General features: G+C 35.4%; 1 protein-coding gene across 8 annotated transcripts in view; it reads right to left on the bottom strand.

The window, feature by feature from the left end:
• Positions 1-21,563, bottom strand: part of ZZZ3 (zinc finger ZZ-type containing 3) — a 65,438-nt gene that overhangs the window by 21,647 nt on the left and 22,228 nt on the right. For 7 of the 8 annotated variants that reach the window (XM_068952777.1, XM_068952782.1, XM_068952776.1 and 4 more), the window contains 2 exons: positions 15,701-15,847; positions 9,912-11,473 (listed from right to left, as the gene is read on the bottom strand). In XM_068952777.1, the coding sequence (XP_068808878.1) occupies positions 9,912-11,422 (1,511 nt within the window). In that variant the 5' untranslated portion in view covers positions 11,423-11,473; positions 15,701-15,847. Of the gene's footprint in view, positions 1-9,911; positions 11,474-15,700; positions 15,848-16,472; positions 16,736-21,563 lie in introns of those variants that run through there. The other variant, XM_068952781.1, reaches the window with a different exon arrangement.

The raw sequence follows: 21,563 nt of genomic DNA, 5'->3' as shown, positions 1-21,563 counted from the left end.
CACTTGCATTATTATCACAATAATAATTTATTCTCTTATTATTTGCGCTTAGATTTACCACCAAGTCTTAGATCACTAATGCAAGTCTATACAGTATTTTCTTAAATGATGACAATACATAGAATTGCTCTTTACAGCTAACAGGTCTCACCTTTGTCATCTGCTAACAAGAGAACATTTTAGCAAGACCTTTAATTGTTATCTAAATTTAAAAAATACAAATAAGACAAACATTAGGAGTTCCCTGCAATTTGCTGTCTGGATGCTTTAAGAAATCCCTCCGCAGAAGAAAAAAAAATTTGTCAACTATCTCTGCTTTACAAACATCACTTAGCATTGCAAAGAGCGGTAGTATTTTGATGTCTCATTAGAAGGAAGTGACTTGCCCTCTCCTGTCTAATAAAACGTTGCTGCAGCTGTGGGTCGCCGCTTCCCACTCCCCAAAACAGGCTGCCTTTCAACAGGTGTCCGAATATCGTTCACAGTATGATAGGAATTACGGTAACATCAATATGGGAGATAAGTAGGTAAACAAGTGTATACTATAATGTTATGATATTTGAAATACTGTTTATATCTTGTGCAGGTGGGATTTATTTTAAACAAAGGAGTATTCCTTTCTCGCAACAAACCATGACTAAAATATATGTAAGAGTAAACTACTTTAAAACAAATTTGTTTTGAAATTTGTATTTCAAATAAATTGCACAAAATAGCTATGTATCCCTAATATAGAGGATTTGATCAAGCCTTTGTTTTACTGCCATCTACTGGCACTCTAGCAACAGACATACAAAAATAATAATTTATCCGTCTGGGTTTTAGTCTACTAAAACTGATTCAGAAAAAAAAAATCTCACTAGATGCTAAGAAAGGATTAGTATATTACACATTATATTAGAAGACTGCAAATTAATGCAGAGAAAGAGAAACGTTAATTGTACTTAGAATTTACAGTTTAATCCAAGGCAGCTATAGTGTGAGATCAGATTTCTGCAGAGATCTGCAAGTCAGATGTAAAAGAATCTTCTCTTTGCAAATAAGTTGTTTTTTTCCAGTTCCGAGACATCAGATAACATCCCCAGCTTGTAGTCTCGGCCTGAAATCTTTGCCAGTGTCATGATACAGTGATTTTGACACTGTAGAGTTTCATACAGGTCATTCTGACGTCCCCTGAGGGTTTTCAAAAAAAAAAAAAATCTATTACCACACGGGGTAAGAGTGCTGGGATTTGCAGTTGAACGTGAGACTTGTAGAACATACAGGATAGTAACAGGGAACCAAGAGAGGAAAAAAAAAATTAAGGGCATAATCAGTAAGGGCACGTATCTACCCATGTCAGGACTTACAAAAGCACCTTTGCCTGAAGAAAGCAGCATACGGCAGGTAAAGATGCTTAGATACTACAGCCAAGGCAACCTGCTCAAGGCCAATTCTGCAACTGAGATAAGCAAATAAATCACCTGCATCCCTGTTTTACACATGAAACAACTAAGCTATACACTAAGTGGTTTCTCCAAGTCTACCCTGCCACTAACAGCACAAAAACTCTTACTTTCTGAATGCCGACCTCAGGCTACAATCAGCACCTATTTAAAATAAAACAGAACTAAGCCAAAAAGCACAACAAAAAAAAATTTTTTTTTAAAGAGGCATCAAAATACCCTAAAACAAAACAACCCCCCCCCCTACTAAATAGAGTCTTTCACCCGGATGCAAAAGAGACATTATTCCACTTTTATTTTCAGAGGCCAGGGAAACAAACAGTTACAACCTCCTCCCAACTTTCTCAGCTCCACATTTTGTATTTCAAGCACCTGAACAGTTTTTTTATTGGCTATGAACTTATGACATCCCTTTTTCTTAAATCTTTGACTCTGGTCCAGAAGCAAACTCCCCACTCACATTCTTCCATAGGCTGCATTCCTACCAAGAGCTATCCACCACGCTCTACACTTAACACTAGCTGTATAAAACCACCCTTGGCAAATCCCCACCTTGGCAGCTAGTTTTCATTTTATTAGCAATTATGTCTCTCTGCCTCTGTACAGATGTATGACCTGTTTCAGTCTTGTTGACACCAAAAGTTAAAGTACCATGCATCAGCCCTCCCCAAGGTAACATCTTTTAATATAGATTTTGAACAGCACTTCCTGAAGTATTTATCTGAAGGACAGCCACATTTAGTGGGAAAGATGATACAGACCCCTGCCATTCCTCTATTTTCCAGTGTTGGAGCGACATGAAGAAACGGCAGTGCAATGCTTTTCCTCACAGGGGCATGGAAAGGAGGACTCGTAGCACATCCCCACATCTTTCTGCTCCCTTCCATCGCAACGACAATTGCCTCAATTCCTTCATTACGTGAAAGTATCACCCCGCTTCCTTCTGTAGCTCTTGGATATTTTTCTCCAAAAAGATGGCGGGGGGAAAGCCACCATTCAGAAAAGGCTTTCTTGCAGAGATAAAAGAGCAGGAGCTTCCCATGTTACCAGAAGAAGAACAAGATCCAAGAAAGCTGACAGTACTTATTTTCTTCCCCACACTGAACTCATTCTCAGTAACTTACGTATTTTTTTTGTTAAAATACAAGGAAGAAAACTCCCTGTTATTTAGGGATATGTTCTTGCTTTCAGAACAAACATAACGTAATCCCTCAGATATTCTGTTATGGTAATATCTGAAAACTACAATTTTTTTTTTTTGAACAAGGATACGCAATCATGCAAAGTTTAATAGTATAACAGCAAAGGATTATTCACTCACCATTTCTATATATTATAACATTGTTTTGGGGTAACGAAGCAAAGGAAATAAATGAGTAAAACGCATCTTTTTATTTACATCCACTATGATAATAGAGCACAAACAAGCACAGTTAGTCCTTGGTTTAGAAATGTAACTTTTAAAGGCTGAATTGTTATATAAACCAATAGTACATCTTCACCGTGAACTGTGCAGAACAAAATAACAGGCAAAGATGTGCAGACGAGATGTGCTTTAACAGAAAGTTAAAGATCAGCTTGCCATTCCTATCAAGAATCTAAACGAAACCAATAAAACATAAAGGAAATCAAAAAGTAGGATATTTCATCTTCTCAAAACAGCATGCCAGCAACCTGTAGTACCATAGGAACCCTTATCTCGATAAGGGCTCTTGCTGAGACTGTAGCCAGCATTAATATCTACTACTCGTACAATTAATTTCTAGAAGATACTACCAATCGTCTGCATAGTTCATGACGGAGATGCTGCCAATATTTAATACAACACAAGACCAAACAAGTATTTACACCTGTAATGACGATATCATTCCCAGCTAGATTAGTTAAAATTGCAGAGTAAGGACACCAACACTCTCAAAGCACGTACCACTAATTACGGTCTAGTTATCTTCTTGGTGGGATTATTATGTTTATTAGTATTTTAGTGAAATACTGGTACATCCCTGCTAGGTGGACAATTATGTTAGTATGATTTGTTTCTTGTCCCATCAGATTCGAGCTTTACAGTGACGTAACTGCATCCATACATTACTGCTCCTGCTATTGTTAAATCAGTATCACTTGTGTGTATAGCCAAAAATAAGGCCAGTTGTTTATTCTCCACACAGCTGTGCTGGCTAAAGAAGTTACCATCTCATTGTTTTTGATTCCTTCTTTATTAGGACCGTGAATTTCTGTAGCTTTTGATTCGGTTTTCAATCTAATTTTCCATTTTTGATAATTTTAATAATGAGCATCCTTCAGAGATGGTAATCATTTCTAAATGAAGAGGCAGCAAAATAAGCTTCTATTGTTGATTTGTATTAAAATATTATGTAACAAGTTGTAGGCTTTTTTTTTTTTTTTTAATTGGTGCAATCTTTCCTCATGCCTTTTGAGCCGCATAGGTCAAAGAACTCACAAAGCGAGCTCCTGCATATTCCATAAAAACTGGCAGTTTGGTAAAGGGCGGAGATCATAATTACGGTCTCCACTAAGAGAAAGGCATGGAGACTTGAACTCTGTTTCCCTTCTGTGGTCAATCCATCAGCACGCGCACATGTGCTTACACACACGTGCTCGCTCTTCCAGGACAGGATGCTACAGAGGAGGTGAGAGTATAGGCAGGGGGAAAAAAAAAAAAAAAAAAAAAGCAGGTTTCTGTCAAATCAGAGGATGAAAGAATTTAAGGAGCAAAGGACACAAATCCAAAAGAAATCAAGCTTCGTTTTCCACAGATGATATTATCTAAATAAAGAGTGCCCTGTGGTTGATAGCACTGTTCACCAGGACTGCGCTGTGGTTGACAGCAAGAAAAATACGTTGAGAGAAGGAAAAAGGAATTTGACAAATTTACTTGACATTTAATAGCTCCTAGGCCAAACCTATCACAAGAGACAGAAAAGCAGATGCAGCACATGCCCAAGGCATTGTCTCTTGCAGATTAAATTAGGAACTCTATTATTTAGCATTTATTGAACAGTTTATATAATTATTAAACATGGTTCTATGAATAAGAAAATACTCTTACTAAACCTGTCTTCTGTTGTGCTTATATTACTTATAACTGTTATTATAATCGTTTTCACCAACATGTATGCATACATAGAGCGGATCTTATAAAACAAAATAAAAAATGCCAGCACTAAATTTTTTCTAGTATCTTGAATATTTTATGTTAGTGTAAAATATAATCAGAAAGACTCAATTAATAAATGTAGTCATACACTATTACGTTATGACAACGTGATTTAGTAACACAATGTCATGCAATAACAAAGTGCAGTTTATCAGAAATTCATATTAGGATTTTCTAATAGATTTCCCTCATATTTCATCTTTCTACTTCGGAGAAGACCCAGTCGTAGTATTCAACTCCTGGGTGAATCAATTTTTTTATTTTTTTATTTTTAAAGTCGATTTAGACATTTTTATTTACTGAGAATACAGACCAATCTACCACACAATAGAACCTATTCTTCAAGATAAGAATCAATTTTGTGCATGTTCAAGTTTCCTATTAATAGGTATGCCAAACAATTTTTGTGTGGAACAGACTGTGGCTGACCTTCAAAACTTAAATAGAGAGTCATCTCATGTATGACATATATGCATTTTTTAAATTAACTGCTTCTCAACACTAAAAATTTATCACAGAATGGCCAAGGTTGGAAGGGACCTCTGCAGATCACGCAGTCCAACCGCCCTGCTCAAGCAGGGTCACCTTAGCAGCGCTGGCACATACTCTTCTACAAAGAACTCACGGGTTTCCTGTTTACAAAGCGGTTGCCATCTCACAACAGTCTCAGCCTGAGTAAAGACTGCCATTAGAAAAAGCAACTTGATTACAAATTAGCGCAATTGCCTTTAGTCCCAAGGACAATGAAACAATGTAATAATGAAAGTCTCCCCAGAGTAAGACTGTCTCACAGAAAAACCAGAAAAAGGTATCTTTAAAAATAACATGGAAAGACAGTTTATCCTGTACTGCAGCTACTTATAGCTACATATCACAATAAAGGAATGTTATATTCTCTTATCTGTACATTAAAATAGATACGTAATATGTAACAAATTTGAACTCAACTCTGGACATACTTCGGTATATCTGAATATATCTGCAAATCCGAAGACAAATTACAATACTGATGTAATATTCTTGTTCTTAACCGATATACGTGAAGACAGACATGGAGATTTTGTCTTAAAACATACTAATGAACCTTAGCTTTTTAATTCATCATCATGTTGAGGGAAAAAAGATGCTGCAGGGAACATTAGAAATTCATCTTAGTTAAAAAGACTGCCATGGAATCACTTCAGAGTTATACTTCGAGAAGATTCTATTTAAGACGGTTCCCAAATAATTGGTATGGCAACATGCATCGGACCGTGCTATTACAAGTCACTAGACTTGTGCAGTAAGATCAACTTTTATATAGAAGTGTTTTAATCCGATCTTTTAGGTGAAACATTTGTGACTGCATAAAATACAAAACCTGTACCACAGGATATGCCACAGATGCTCCCCTTCTCTTTCTCTCATTCACATAATCTTTGAAAGTTAAACATATCCAAGTAAATTAACAGTATTTCTGTCAATTGTCAATTAAATATTAAATCTGATCCTATGGTCCTACGTGGTCTTCTCTGCTCTTTCCGAGGATCCCAGAACAACAAAACAACCCGTAATATGTAAGAATTCACAAGATCGGCTTTTAAAGGATGTGTTAAAATGTTCCATTTTACTTTGTCTGTCTTCAGTTTAAATGCCAGTACAACTATTATCATTTTTTAAATATTACAAGGTAATAAATTATTTATTTAATGAATAAACACAAGGTCTTAGCTCTTGCAACTTAATCCTTGTAGTCAATGCTCATGCATAACTCTTACATTTCCAATGGAGTCACCTTCCGGTCTAAATGGTCCCTCCCCATAAAGCTAACTACAATCTACAGGATCTTGGACATACAGTGTATAATGCACTGAAGGCAGAGGAAAATGCAATTCCTTGGCCACACTGTCATCTAGAGCCTTCGGTAGCTCAGAAGAAAGCAAACAAAAATTTCCCCCCCCACAACCTCATCTCTGGCAAACGCGGCAAATCTCAGAAGAGAGTAAGTAGAGAGAGATAGAAGAAATAAAGCCATCACTTAGAGCACAAAATGAAACACACAACAAAAGGAGAAACTTACTGAGACTCGCATAAACTAGTACACCATAAGAAAGCATTAAATGACAAAAAGATACAGTAGTGAGATACATTAGAAACTACTGAAAAGTCATACTGAAAACACTAAATGTAGGCAGCAAAATTTAGTAATGGAATAAGATTTAAACCAGCATTTTTTAAAAACTATAAAATTTCTGCTTAGTAGATCTCAGATTGTTCTTTGCAGGAGGGATATGTTTTATTAAAAAGTGTTGTGGAGCATTTATAATTTCAACCTTCTCTCAGAACAATAAGATTCCACAATCATTTCACTTTTTATCGTAATTATTTTTCTTATTGTATCATCCAGTTTTCCCAGAAATATTAACATATATTGCTTGAACATGGCAACATTCAAAAAAATCCATGAACCTGAACAAAAATATCACAATAGAGATTTACTTGCTTTTCTTATAGGAAGCCTTATTAACAGCTGTCAAAGGTTTTGGTGCATTCATGTTTTATCACACTTACAATAATTTCTTAAAGAGTGAAAATAAGCTGTATGAATACGTACGTAGTAGTTAGGTAATAAGACAAGAAATATTCACAGTCTTTACAGATGTGACAAATTGCTACTACAGCACAGAGAAATATTATGTTTTCCCTCTCTGGAAGATCCAAAGAACGATATCAGAAAAACCTGCCTCCTCAACCTAGCCAAGATGCTAATAGCTCTCTGAATAAATTTGCTTTTTAAAACAGTAGAAATATAAGTTTAAAAAAAAAAAGAAAGAAAGAAAGAAATCATCCACAGGTTTAATCACTAATTGATGGAGGATAGAAATAACCGTGTACCATTTGCAGACCTGATAAACAGAATATTAGCATACTTTCCTTAGCAAAAATATCACATGCAAAACTAATAGCCTTTACCTGCTAGCATGGGCACCCCGGAATTCTTTGCATCTGACTAATTAGGAAAAAAAATTCTGCTGAAGCCTTTATTTTACTTCAATGTCTTAGAAATAAACACCAGATGAGAGAAAACAGGAGTATAATCAGCACTTTGTTTAAAAATGATAACACATGAATTGGGAGCATCCTCTATTGAACTCTGATATTATTTAAGTTTGAAAGAGAACGTACTGCATAGGATTTGACTAATTCTTGAACTACAAAAGTTACAGACAAAAAATAACTGCACACTTAAATACCAAAATACAGATTTGAAGTTCTTCAGAAGGATTCTATTATCAAGGGAACCGTTAGAATACTAAATTTACTTTATTGCAAATATAAACCAAAATTAAAAGACTTCCCGTAATTGTCCAGTTATATTGATATTATTTGTAAGAAGGAAAAAAAAAAAAAATCCAATTAAGTAACACTACCTTCAAAACAGCATGCTTCCCTTCTGAAAAGTAGGAATAGTTCTTCCTTGATCTAGAAGAAACTTCTAATTTTGCCTTCTTTTACCACAAAAATCAATGCAATATAAGACACGATAAAAATAGTAGCATTTCTTTCGGAATTCTGCATTCAGGTTTCTGCATTCAGGTAGCAAGTTAGTACCAAGCTACAAAGTGCTATCTGCAGGCAATCTGTACAAATATCCAATTTAAAAAGCTTTCCAACTAGCTGGAACATATAGGCTGCTGAACTGAACAACCAGTCAAATTTTCAGAGCAATTGCTTATATTAAAAGGCTAACACTAGGGTGTTTTCCTAAAGTTGTTTGAGAATATTTTACAGTTTAGCTTGTTTAAATATAGGACTAGAATAATTACCTTTATTTTTTCCCCAGCATTTACATTAACTTGTAGATTTCGATTAAAACAAAAACAATACTGTTTTGCATATATTAAATTTGAAAGGAATTAAAACAGATGCTGCATCTAAAAATCTGATCTGTTCTTCATAATACTTTCCCTAATAAATACCAAATAAACAGTTACAGTACTATTATCTTTGCACTAATATTACCAGTAAAATCATCCTGTATGTAGATATAAAAACCTCAGAAGACAGACAATTTTTCCATAACTTAGAAAATAGCAGTCACGCAGTTAAATTTAGTCTTCTCTCTACCTACCAAGAAAAATCTCCATACACCTTAGACTTACTGCTGTAACTGCAGGTATTTGATTATTATAAAATGATTGTGTCAACCATGCTCTAATTCACAGTTTTCTCCAATTAAAATAATTTATTCACATAGGATATTGAACAAAATTTCATTATAGAAATAATACAACTCTAATATCCCCCAAAACACTCAAACTTTTGCTGGAAGGACAATCATCTTTGTCTTGCACCTCATGTTCATAATCACTGTGCTATGATTATTTACAAAAACTGCCAGCAATGACTTTAGCTCTTCATATGAAGAAAACTGAAGATCACGTGCACTTAGCCCTTCAGTATTCAGAACAAAACGTCAACCATCTACTAAACAGCAAAACATAGGAATTCAAAACAGCATTACAAAGACTGTGTGATAAAAGCTATGATCTGAGCTGTCATTTGAAGACAAATTTTCTCCATGTCCACTTTCTTCATTAAGAGTGCCCTTCCATTTCAAAAAACACTGTCGAGTATCACGGATGTAGGAATACGACAGTTCTACTTCTGCCATTCAGATGATAAATATAAAAACAAATCATAGCTCTTTTCCAATAATAATTATAATGTGTAAATATTTACATTAAATGAATATAAACACCAACGCAGACATGACACTTATGCTGGAGGAAGTTTTCAAGTTGCTGCATTTGACTAATTTACCTTCCTTAACATGATACCAGTAAGTCTTTCCCATGACAACGAAACTAGGTGCCTAATCTATTTTACTGGCTAACCATGTAAATTCTATGCACAACGGAGGGACAATTTCATAAACAATATATGCCGTATCTATTAGATACACTGCTAAATAGTTGAACTCTTTCTAATTAAGTGTTATAAATCCTTTGGTTTTGTTTCCAGCTAGTTTTCTAGAGAAAAAAAGGTAACAGATGTGTTTCAAAACCAATTTCTGGCTAAAGAACTCATGTTGTTAGAAAAGTATAAACCACATTGCTGTACCATACTGCATATTAAATAGAGTTTAATTTTGTTTGGGGGAGAAACAAGGAAGAAAAATTAAGACTGAAGAGTATGAAAATTATAAAGCACTTCAGTTTTTGTGAAATTACTTTAGATAAGTAATAATTTATATATTTTTGGTAAGAAACAAAAGCAGAATTCATGGTTACCATAGTTACACATACTCTTTGTTGTGTTTCAATGCCACATGATCTGATTCAAAGTAATACACATCAGGCTCTTCCTCCTCATCCTCTGCAGTGTGGACGTTGGCACTCTCTTTGGCAGATGGTATATATCCAGCAACAAGCCTAGCCTCAGAAAGTGGCTTTCTTAGTCCGTCACTCCCATGATCTCCAGTGTTACAATTCCTCTCTTTTTCATTCTGTTTAACTTCTTCTGAGTTTTTGGGAGATCCATTGATATTATTAATACCTACAGGTACATTCTTTTCAGTGGGACTAAGATTATTTTCCTCAACCTGTCCGTTTTCTCTACAAGGAGAGTTATTTTTAGTAGGACTACTTCTAGCAGGGACAGGCCTTCGTGGTGAAGTTCTCAATGTGTATCTGTGTTCTTGAAGTTCTGACATAGACGTCATTTGAGCTGAAACACAGTCCAGCACAGAAGAATGTGGTTCAGGCTCACCTGAGATTGATGTACTATCATGATGAGTATTCGGGTTGCGATTGTTGTTTTCAGCACACTGTTCCTTAGAGGCACTACTATCTCCTACGACATCTACCTCCTCCTCAGAATCCCTTAACAAAGATGACTGGATTTCAGAAAAGGACCCTGTAGCTGGCTCATTTGCCTGATTAGCATGCTCCTCAGGCAAGCAGTCATTTATTATTTTGTGGTCCTCTAACTTTACCTGTTCTTGAGAGTTTGTGCAAGGCACATAATGGTCTACGACACTGTCCTCCTTGCTGCTATTAAGCAACAACGAAGAACGGGCAAATGCATTTCCATTTTCTGCTACTGTTTTGTCCTTGGGCATACAGGAACCAGCACTGTTTTGCTTAGCGTTCCCATCAAGCTGACAGTCATCACAGTTTAGAGAATTTGAGTCTCTCTCACCAACTCCATTGACAGTCTGATAGCCGGCAATCTCCTCAACTATTGCAGAGTTATTAAATCCTTCCGCACAGACATTCACCTTTTTAACTTCCCTTTTGTCACAATCATCCAATACAAGACATCGACAAGCTCGCTTAGTCCCTGGAGAGACTGCATCATTGTCCGACACTAAGCTTTTACGCTCCAATGATTCCTTCTCTGTTTTAGTAGGCAAGTCCTCTTCTGAACTATTGGGTGCCTCTGAACGCAGACAACGCTTAAGTCTTTTCAAAACTGGTGATACAGGTTCTGCTTGTCTTTTTTCACAATTTTCCACAGTTTGTTTATCAGTATTATCTTTTTCTGAAGTAGACAGCCCTCTCTTCCTAGGGCTCACCCATGATTCCCGAGCACTCTGCTGTTTCAAGTCAGTAGTTCTTCCCCCGTTACTTCCCTTCTGAGCTTGCACAGACTCTGGTCTCTTCTTTGGTGACCTTGATCTTACTTGAGGATGGGGTGAAACTTCCTCTGGATGAGCAATACTACGGTTTCTTAATGTTCGACCACAAAAGTTTTCATCCAAACCATTTAAACCCACCGTTGATCTTGTAACACGAGTAGATCGAGAAGCAGCCATACTATGGCAAGTCCCTAAAGTATGTTCATCATGATCCACTCATTGGGAAACCTTCAAAAAAAAAAAACCAAAACAAAACAATGAGGAAAAACTCTGTGAGAAAAACACCTGCAGACACAGAAATTCTGAAGAATATATTGCCACAAATGTACCTAGCAGAAAACTGAGTATGTTTATGCAATATATTAATACCACTTCTTTCTTTGCCAATAAATTAGGACATTAAAAAAAATTTCCATCTAAGCGCCAAAGTAGCTGATTTGGCATTTGTCATTTTTCAGACTTGAAAACTTGTATGTGAATATCATTGATATTTATATATTACGTACGGCTGGAATGCTGCAGTTACTAAAAGACATTATCTTTATGTACTATATATAGAATATATTGTAGTGGTATTATTATTTGTCTAATCAGATGAGGGGTATCAAATCACATTCTTAATAGGCCACGGTTTCCATTTACAGGATTCCACATACTAAGGTGCAAACCATTAAAATTATATTTTAATTTTATCACTTGTTGCTTAACCCTTAAAAACAAATCATTCATGAATACTAAAATACAATTTAAAATTTAACAGATATTAAAAAAAATCATGCCAGTAAAAACAGTTACACTCATTAACAGTAAAAACAAACTGAAACAAAATGCCTGAAACAGAATCATAAAATCATTCAATTTGGAAGGGACTTTGGGAGGCCAGTTAATCTGATCTCCTCCTTAAATCAACACTGACACTTAATTCAGATGACGTTACCTAGGGCTTTGTCCTGTTGGGTCCTGAAAATCTCTAAGTACAGATATTCTAAAACTTCCCTTGGCAATTATCCTCACAGTGACAACATTTCTTCTTATATCCAGGTGGAGCCTTTCCCGTTTCCATTTACGACCACTGTCTCGTTTTTCCACCATTTACCTCAACAACAAGCCTGGCTCTGTCTTCTTATTAATCTCCTCTGAGGTACTAGAAGGCTGTTCCCCGAGCCTCCTTCCCATTTTTTAATTTTTCATATGGTGGCCGGATGAATCATCAACTACCTCAGATTTAAGTAAATTCAGATTCAAATCTAAGTTTAAAATATCCATTTTGAGAGTGTCTGTATTTTGAGATTTCACTGTGAAATGCAGGAGTACTCAATTTGCCCGATTTCAAAATAACATTTTTATAGAAATCAGTTCAATTCTTATCAGTTCTTCTATTCATTCCACCTTTAAAAATTCAATGTGTCAAAATGCACATCACCATGAAGCTGTCATAATATCCATGATAATGAACAGATTCACTTTTGTACATGATGCCATACCTTCCCTTTTCCATCTACCCAAATTCCAGATTTCAGCAGCCAGTTTCACCAGCATATGATGTAAAGATTAAAAATTTTAAGTATGGAATCAGACCTATTATATGCTATTTAGAAGGACAGACAATGATAAACAAAGGAAAATTGTCTCAATAGATTATTTTTCATCTTCATCAACAAGAGGAGAAAACCGAGAGCATAAGTTCTCAGACAGCTACTATTTAGGCATAAGTTGGTTCTAGAGCAGAACAATAAGTTGGTTCTAGAGCAGAACAGATAGGAGATTTTGCTGTTTTGAACAAAAAGGACAAGACCAATACAGATCTTAAGGAATATAATTCTATCTGACAATTAACAGTAATTATTACATTGCCTGTTTAATGTTTAGGTGTAATGCAGCCTAAAAGTATTGCTTGATATATAGTGGTCATAGCTATAGATACAGCTAAAGGTCAAGACTAAAATACTTTTGCATAACTGTAACAATACTAAAAATACATCTAATAACATTTAGTTTTGTTAATGAAAAGCCAGTAAACTGAAAATCACCGAATATAAATATTAGTCTCAGCCTAATTATTATTGCTAGTAATCCACGACTGGAAAAAAGCTGAGGTAAATTGAATTTATAATTTAAAGCTGTAAATTAGACATAAGTCAGTTATGGAATACCGAAATGAAAATCTATGGTATACAGTTAAATAATTGTTAATGCTTGCTAACAATATATTCAAAGTTTCAACAATCTAATGTCCAAGACATGACAATATATTTCAGCATTTACTACGTCACCATGAAGTCACCCTCCTGCATTCATCCCACACTGCCTACAAGGGTAAGTTTCCTGGCACACTTTCTACAGCAGCAAAAAATTACAAAGCTACATGAACTGAGTTCAAAAACACAAGATAAACTTTGCAATTCTTACCATGGGAGAAAAATCTGCAGGATATTAAATCAAAGTCCAGTAGGAAGCAGAATAGACTTAAAGGAGGCAACAACTACATTCCTAGCTCCTCAGAATAATGTCTTCTGCTACCGGTGAAGCAATGGAGCTGAAAAAACAGCTTAGAACCAGAAAATGACAGCAACAGACTTTTATTGACTACCTCCTTCCTTTCTCAAGCAGCTGCTGGTTCTAGCAGCACTTGAAAGACCAATAGCTATACAATTCACCTCTCTAGCTTTTAAACTGGGAAACAGACAAGCTGAAAGTAGGAGAAGAGGATTCAGATAAGATGGACAACACTTTCTTTTGCCTCTACTAAAAAGAAAAAAGGTTTTGTTATAAAGCCTCAAGCATAAACTTGAAAATAAAGAATTCCATAGTACTCAGCATCAGACTCCTCATGTAAAAATCCAAACCAGTCAAAACCATAAATGTGAACAAAGACAGGAGGTCTTCAAGTGGCTAATACATACTTAAAAACATGACTGTAGTAATTAATTGAAAATAAAGTTGATTTCTAATTTACAAAGATCTTTGCTCTTCTGCAGACACATACAGTCTACATCTCCATACACTCTGAAAAACCAAAAATAAAAACCACATCACAAATGCCAGTTAAAAACGGGTCTAATTTGGCTAGGACAGAACAGAACTCTGTAAACACGGCTCAACCATCCATAACAAGGTAAGTCTAAATTTCAGCAGTGCATCTCCCCCACAAACTCATTGTTGTCATCCTTTGGTTGCATGGCTTTTTCAGGAAAAAACAATTAAATCATAGCACTGTCTTGTGGTCATTTTTCAACTACAAGACAGGTTCTTTATACAGTGTATAATTAACATGGCAATTCTGAGCTTCACAAAGAGGGCCAGTTCTGCTACCAGGAAGTTCTGAATAGACCCTTAACAGGCCACACGTTTCTACGTGAGAAGGGATTCTTTCCTGTTTTTTTTTTTTTTCTTCCAGGCTATGCCAGGGGAGGCCCAGGCTTTGGAAGGCCTTCATCCAAGATGTGCTGCAGTAGTTAGAACAAAAGGCCTACACGTCAAAAGCATGACATTTGTAAGACTGAATTTATGCACTGTTCCTTGTAGATGGTTGAGATTCTTCCCTACGCTTAAACCAAGCAACTTACAGCTCTAAAACGCAGGATAAAGGAACAGAAAACACTCCCGCTTTCCTGATACAGAAGTATGGCTAGCCCTAGCCACTCTCCCAGTTGGGCTCCTAGTTTTTTTGAAGCATGTCTCCTTTATAAAAACTGTGAGAGCGATGAAGCACTATGTAACTGTGAAACAACAAAGCAGCTACAATGTGGAAGTTTCAAATGCTGCAAAGCTGAGCAGTGTGTGCAGGGCTGTAATCCTCCTGCTCGCCAGCCATTCCTGCTGCCTTACATCAGGGTCTAGGAAGGTGCGCTGCTTGTATTCCTGAAGATAAGGTAAAGAACTTCCGGTGTACTAACTTCCACTTTGTGCAGTTAACAGTAACAACCTAGGACAAAGCGCGCGATATCCAGCGAGCTCCATCTTAGGAGAAAAGAGTAAGACAAAGACAGCAAATTGGCAAAAACCATCAGTGGGGGAGTTGAAGAGAAAGAAAGAAAACATAACTATGTATTGTATATGATGGCTCCTCAAACCCATTTTCTGTATGGATAAACCTGCTGGTATATTCTCCCCATTCACACACAAGCACAATACCGTCCGGATAAAATTCTCATTTGGGGATGAAAACAAACATGACAAACAGGGTCATTTTTGCATTCCATTTTACCTAGGTTGTTCTATTTAAACCTATCACAAATAAGGAACAATAACTGACATCTCAAATGGACACCAATAAGTAAAATAAATCAAATTCCACTGTACGCTTCAGTGCGTAATTATTGCTGAATTCAACACACATGAAAAACTATGCAAGAAATCAAAATCTCTGTTCATTTGCTATGTTACTTTTTAAAGAGATAAATCTTACATAGCAATTCTGGAAGTTATTGTTTATTTAATAAATAAAACTCTTACCATTGCAAACGTAGAAGAAATATAAACTTCTGATGCACGATACAGCTGATTCCCACGGCGTCACTGTAATACTATCAATCACCATTGCTGATACCCATGACTCAATCCAAACTAGTTTATGCCATCACATTAGCAAGATTTTAGCAACTGTTGAGAAAAGACAAAGGCATCACTAAAACATTTAAATTATTTCATTAAAAAATAAGAAAAATGCAGCAGGCCATTTAAAGAACAACACCTTCTCTAAGAAGCAATTACCAGTTTTACAAGTGTCCTATATACAAAAGCAGTCTTAGGAACTAATTAAGAATGTAAAATTTTAATTCAGCTTTCAAACATAAAATATCTTTCTTGGATAGTTTTAAGTGATTCAGTTTAGCATACTAAAGATGTATGAGAAAATGAATTTACAATAAGAAGTCATATGTTAGGGTGTTCTAACCTCAGATAATATTTGAAGAGACACATGGAAAAAATAAGTAAAAGATACTGATTACTACAGCTAATGAGTTATGAAATATATTGTCAAATAGACTTTATAATTAGCCTTACAATGAAAACTAATTTTTTCTGCCCTTCAATTTTAATCAACTAAGCAGAATTCTAAACTCAAATTCACTCCAAATCCCTGAATTACCTCAACACAGTAAGAGTGAAAAGTTTTCCAGAGTTCACACCAAACCCATTCTTCACACCCAGGGTACAATATATACTATCTTGTCAGTGGAACTGAACCAATTTCATACCGAAAGACAGAAATAAATCTACTGACCTGAAACCCACACAATGCTTCCAGTTGTTTCCGGAGTTTGGGCATCAGTGCCAATGCCCAACAGCTATTATTTAAAAAAACATGCCAGGAATCTCATTTCATTTTAGTACACCTAGTACTACAGAGACATTGTAAGTCACTACAGAAAAGGAATTACTGAATCTTTCTCCATATTCCATTGGCTTCATAAAACTGAACTTATTTTCAGACACGACAATGCAAAAAATTCACGATGCAAAACTGAAGCTGGCAGGTTTCTCCACTTTTATTTACACAATTATATTTCTATTATAAATGTAAAAAGTTTTTGGAAATTGTCTCATTTACTTTGATCCTATTGATGATTTCATACAGGTTAGAGTACAAAAAAGGAATTTCTTAAATTGACAATTCAAAACATAAAAAATAAGAGCAGAATAGAGTAATTGTATCTGGTTACAGTGAAATTCAAAAATGAAAGTGTTTCTACAATAATGGTACACGAAATATCACAAATTCTTTTCTATGGATAAATAAGTCAAATTAGATTTCAATTATTTAGTGGAATTTCTTAATTTAACAAACAGCAGAGAAATGTTGTAATAAGCAGCAACAAAGGCTGGAAAAGCAAGAAGACAAGGAAAAACACTCATACAATGCAAGAGGTGAGTGACTGAAAGGGCCGAGCAAAAATGAACGGTTGCTACCTGGCCGCATCAGGGACAGAACCAGAACACCGAGAGGTCAGCTCCATAAAGAGCTCCTGTATCGAGTGACTTCGCAATGTCTTTTTCCCCCCCCCTCTTTCAAGTTTCTTCTGTTTTTAGTATTCTGGTACACCCGCAGTTACTTCAACCTATATTGCTGCCTACCCTATAAATCTATTTAAGTGATAGGAAGATGATGTGTGCAGATAGCAAAAAATATTTTGACAGAATTTGGCAAAAAAACCACAATATACTCCAACAAAAAACCCATAGCTCAGCAACTCTGGTAAAACTCAAAATATAAGAAAAATCTGAAACAAAAATATAACAGTGAGTCGACCAGAAAAAGGCCTAATCTCAAAAACAGAAAACAATGAAACATGGAAGTAAAAATTTCTGTTACTGTTAAAAATTTCCAGGATTACCTAAACACAGAGAGCTCAGAAAACACAGAGAACTTGTTCATACGAACAAGAAGGAAACAGTTAATTGCAATATAATGTAACTCTCATATAATATGTATTGCAATATATTGCAGTGTAATATAACTCTCATCAGTGGTTAGAACTGTCTGCAGAATGGAATTTCCATCTCACAGGAACAGCTGTAATTTAATTTTTATCTTGAATGCAAGAGAGAACACTACATTTTGAGTACTTTTATGAAAAAGAAATTCCACTATTTTTGGTGGCAAAAACATTGCAATGCTATTTGTTTCGAACTGCCTAAAATTTTGCAAAAATATAGAGTGAATAAAACTACACTTTCATGGAAGAAAGCGTCACTAAAATGATTGTAATAGTAAAATTAAATAAGTACATGTAATTTCTCAGGCAATTGGGTAGACTGCAACCACAAAACTGTCAAACATTGAGGCAGCAAAAATGATACGTTAGTAGTTTGCTTTTTTCCTTACATGCATTATACTTATGCATAGAAATAATTCTGACTGGAAGTCCATCCACTATCCAATCATTTTCTTAAATCATTTTACTATTTTTTAAAGTATACAAATCATCTACTCAGCAAAAGCCTTAAATTTTACTTCTAATGACAGTAGATAAAGGACGATTCAAAAGTCTTCAGTACTAGGAAGCAATTATTTCATTCAACTGTTATAATCCCTGCTACTTCAGTTCAGCAATAAAACTAATGACTGCAAACAAACACAAAAACCACTCCTTTCATAAAATTAGGTCAAAAATCAAAATCAAAGGTTTCAGAGATTTCTTACGAAGAGTGATTTTATGGGTAAAGTACATTTTCAGTTCAGTAACTGAATCTGTATGTTGTCCAAAGCTAATTCACAATGGTTTTGTTTTACGCTTAACTGTTCCGAGTTGAAGATAAACGTTCCAGGAAAGACCAAAGATCAGTACTGTTTTTTTAATTAAGCATGCAACAAAGAAAGACAGCTGAAGCTAATGAGAGAAGAATCAGGGTAAAAGAAACTGCCTTCTCCTGTAGATTCATTAGACAGGCTCAGGGCAAAATATCTATTTTTGTACTAAGACCTATTTACTCTTCTGTTGACACCTTTCAATTCACAGCAAACTGGGAGAAGTGAAATTTCTGGCTCACAAGTACGAACTGTTCTGGACTAAATAGTAAATTCAACAAAAAATTAAACTGTTTTTGTAGTAACTTTCTGAAACACCTGTATTCGTATATACTTGCTTTATGAACAGGATTATGCCCCCTTTGCAGGATATCTACATTTCCATTTGACTTCTGCCAGAAAATTGACGTGGACCAGACTGCAAGGAAATGAAGATGGAAAAAAACTAAATACCTTCTTTGTAATTCAAAACAAAAATGAAAATGAGATAGCTTCATAAAAACGACATGCATTCCTAAAAAGAAGAACTCATGTTTCACAATGAGGCGGGTCAAAAAGTTTTGCATTTGGGTCACAATGACTCTATTAAATAGTAAAGTTCCCTTAGCAACTCACAGATTTCATATTAGCCTTAATGTGCGTGTCTGCTGCTAACACTGTTTGAGTCCTATACTTAAGATTCACTCTGATTTTTTTATTGCTTTATCGGCTCATAAGTAATGAACATTTGCATAAGTTGTTTCAGGAACAGCAGAACTAATAAAGTCAGGATTTCTACAGACCTGTAACTTTATCTCCCCTAATTTCCTTCTCTTCCTTTCCCCCCAAATAACCCTATTTTACTCACTGCAGGAAAGAAACAACCCCTGCAGTGACTAGTCCATTTTGGGAAAAGTAAGAGGATTTTAAGAACAGCAGGAAGAACATAAGCAGCACCAGAAAGCAAGGTAAAAAAAAAAAAAAAAAAAAAGTTTTATCTAATCAGGATATTTTGTTGAGAAAATATATTCATAAAATAAGTATCAGTTTTGCAAAAAAAAAAAAAAAAAAAAAAGGAGGAGTTTAAATCAGGAGACAGTGGAATGACTGTACCTTAATTACTCCTTAAAAATCAGCAAGTGAAATTAGCATGGTTTTTATTAACCAAGTAGGCAATTAAAAATATTCTTCTTCTTCCAAAAGGTGGTTTGGAAAAACTGTATTGAAAGGAAAATAACATTTCTTTACATTCCATAAATAATTAGACGGACTTTTTCCCCCCCCCCTAAAGCAACCACATCTTTCCTGGCAGAGTAATTTAATGTTGTAGCCACCACTCTTTTTAGAAGGTATTTATAAGTGAGAATAAAGATGTGCAAAGGAATCTAAACATGCTTTTAGGTTTAAGCCTTCCTTCAGGGAATCAAATCAACATCTAAGAAAGGGAACACTGCAGTAAAAGCCCAGAGTCTAAACAGAAGGAATCAACTAAGATGCATCGTGGCTTGGAGTTTGCAAAGCCCGCTAAAGATGAAGTGAAAAATTACAGATGAATATAAAATACAACGTAGATAAAACCAAAGCTTTAAAATATGAAAGATTCTCTGAATTTGTCTTTCATAGGGAAGGACATGTAAAGAGTCAGAGAGCAAGTGGCGAGACTGAAACCCTACCTGGTGAATCCTATTCATAAATCAAATGGTCATGCATTGATCAGTAAGGCACTTCAGACTGGGACTGAAGTTTGATTGCTTACAGAACTTGTTGATACATTTTACATACAATTAAGAATTTGGTAAGATCATGGGATGCAGTTTCAGGATATGCATTTTAATATTTGATAACCCTTAAAGTGTTACATAACTTTATGTGGACTGTTCTGATACACACCACAGTTGTAAAATTGCACTAGAATTTTTATTTAACCTAACCAGAAGCCTGTTTAGCACAGCTAGAGAACGCTGTAGATGCGTTAAAATCCCTAGCAATAGAGATGACAAATTTACACGGAAATGGGTACCAACAGCATAATACAGTAGAATGAGGCAATTCTTTGTCAAATATACAAAATAACCTATTCTTAACTGGGTTAAGCCAGTACTGCTTATCTGGGAACCAGTACAAGCCAATTGTTTTAAGGAACCCCAAGATTTAGGAATTGTACACACAGTCAGAGAAAGTATGTTCAGCATGGCCCTATGTTAGAAAAGGGATAGTAAAAAAAGAAGGTCAATGTAAGAATGTACTGTGTGTATCAGCATACTGGACCTGAAACTAAAAAAGCAACAAACGCCTCTACTTTTGGAATGCTTCATAATACTGTACTTTCATGGTGGTGCTTCATATATCTAGTACTTAGGATGGATATGTGTTCTTACAATACTTAAGAAAAAGATCTCCTACCTGTTTGGTAGAGAAAAAGATGAGTTGCAACAGGAAAAAGCCTTCAACAGTTATTTGATGTCACATATTTTATGAACATGGAAAATAGTTAAAGCCTTCCCAAAAGTTCAACCAAGGAAAACGGAGTTGTTTATTCATCTGATCTAAAGTATAATTTTAATTGCCATCTTATATGAACAGCAATAATCTGTCCTCTTCCTATCCTTCCAAGTCTTACCATCTCTTTCCATGCCAAATGATACTGGTGTTCAGCTATTGCAATTGTGGATACCTAACAATAGCACTCTCTAGTCCCATACAGCAGTAACGTCCAAAGTTGCTCCAGAAACAAAATTTGTCATTGGTTTAGCTACCATTTACAGAAGCAAATGTGACACATACATAACTGCCCTCTCCCTTTTAATTTTCATTCTGCTCTAAAGCTGCAGGACCTTGCCTGCCTCTGCCTGAGAGTACGACCGGAGATTTTTCTATTTCAGTCATAAGATTCTTTGATCGTACTTAGTTCTGTCATTGTAACTTGGGAGTCCTCCACGTATGTTCCTTTTTAAAACATTGTATTATATCATTTAAAAGAATCTGTGTCAGGTTTTACACTATCTTTTTCAAAACTATAATATTTTGGAAGAAACATCACTTTTGCACACATCTCAGTGAAGAGATGCAGAGCATTTTCTGGGAAGG

This window comes from Struthio camelus, chromosome 8, assembly GCF_040807025.1.
Source record: "Struthio camelus isolate bStrCam1 chromosome 8, bStrCam1.hap1, whole genome shotgun sequence".
Lineage (NCBI taxonomy): Eukaryota > Metazoa > Chordata > Aves > Struthioniformes > Struthionidae > Struthio > Struthio camelus.
The sequence above is the reverse complement of the archived record's forward strand: the minus strand, read 5'-3'. Positions and strand labels throughout refer to the sequence as shown.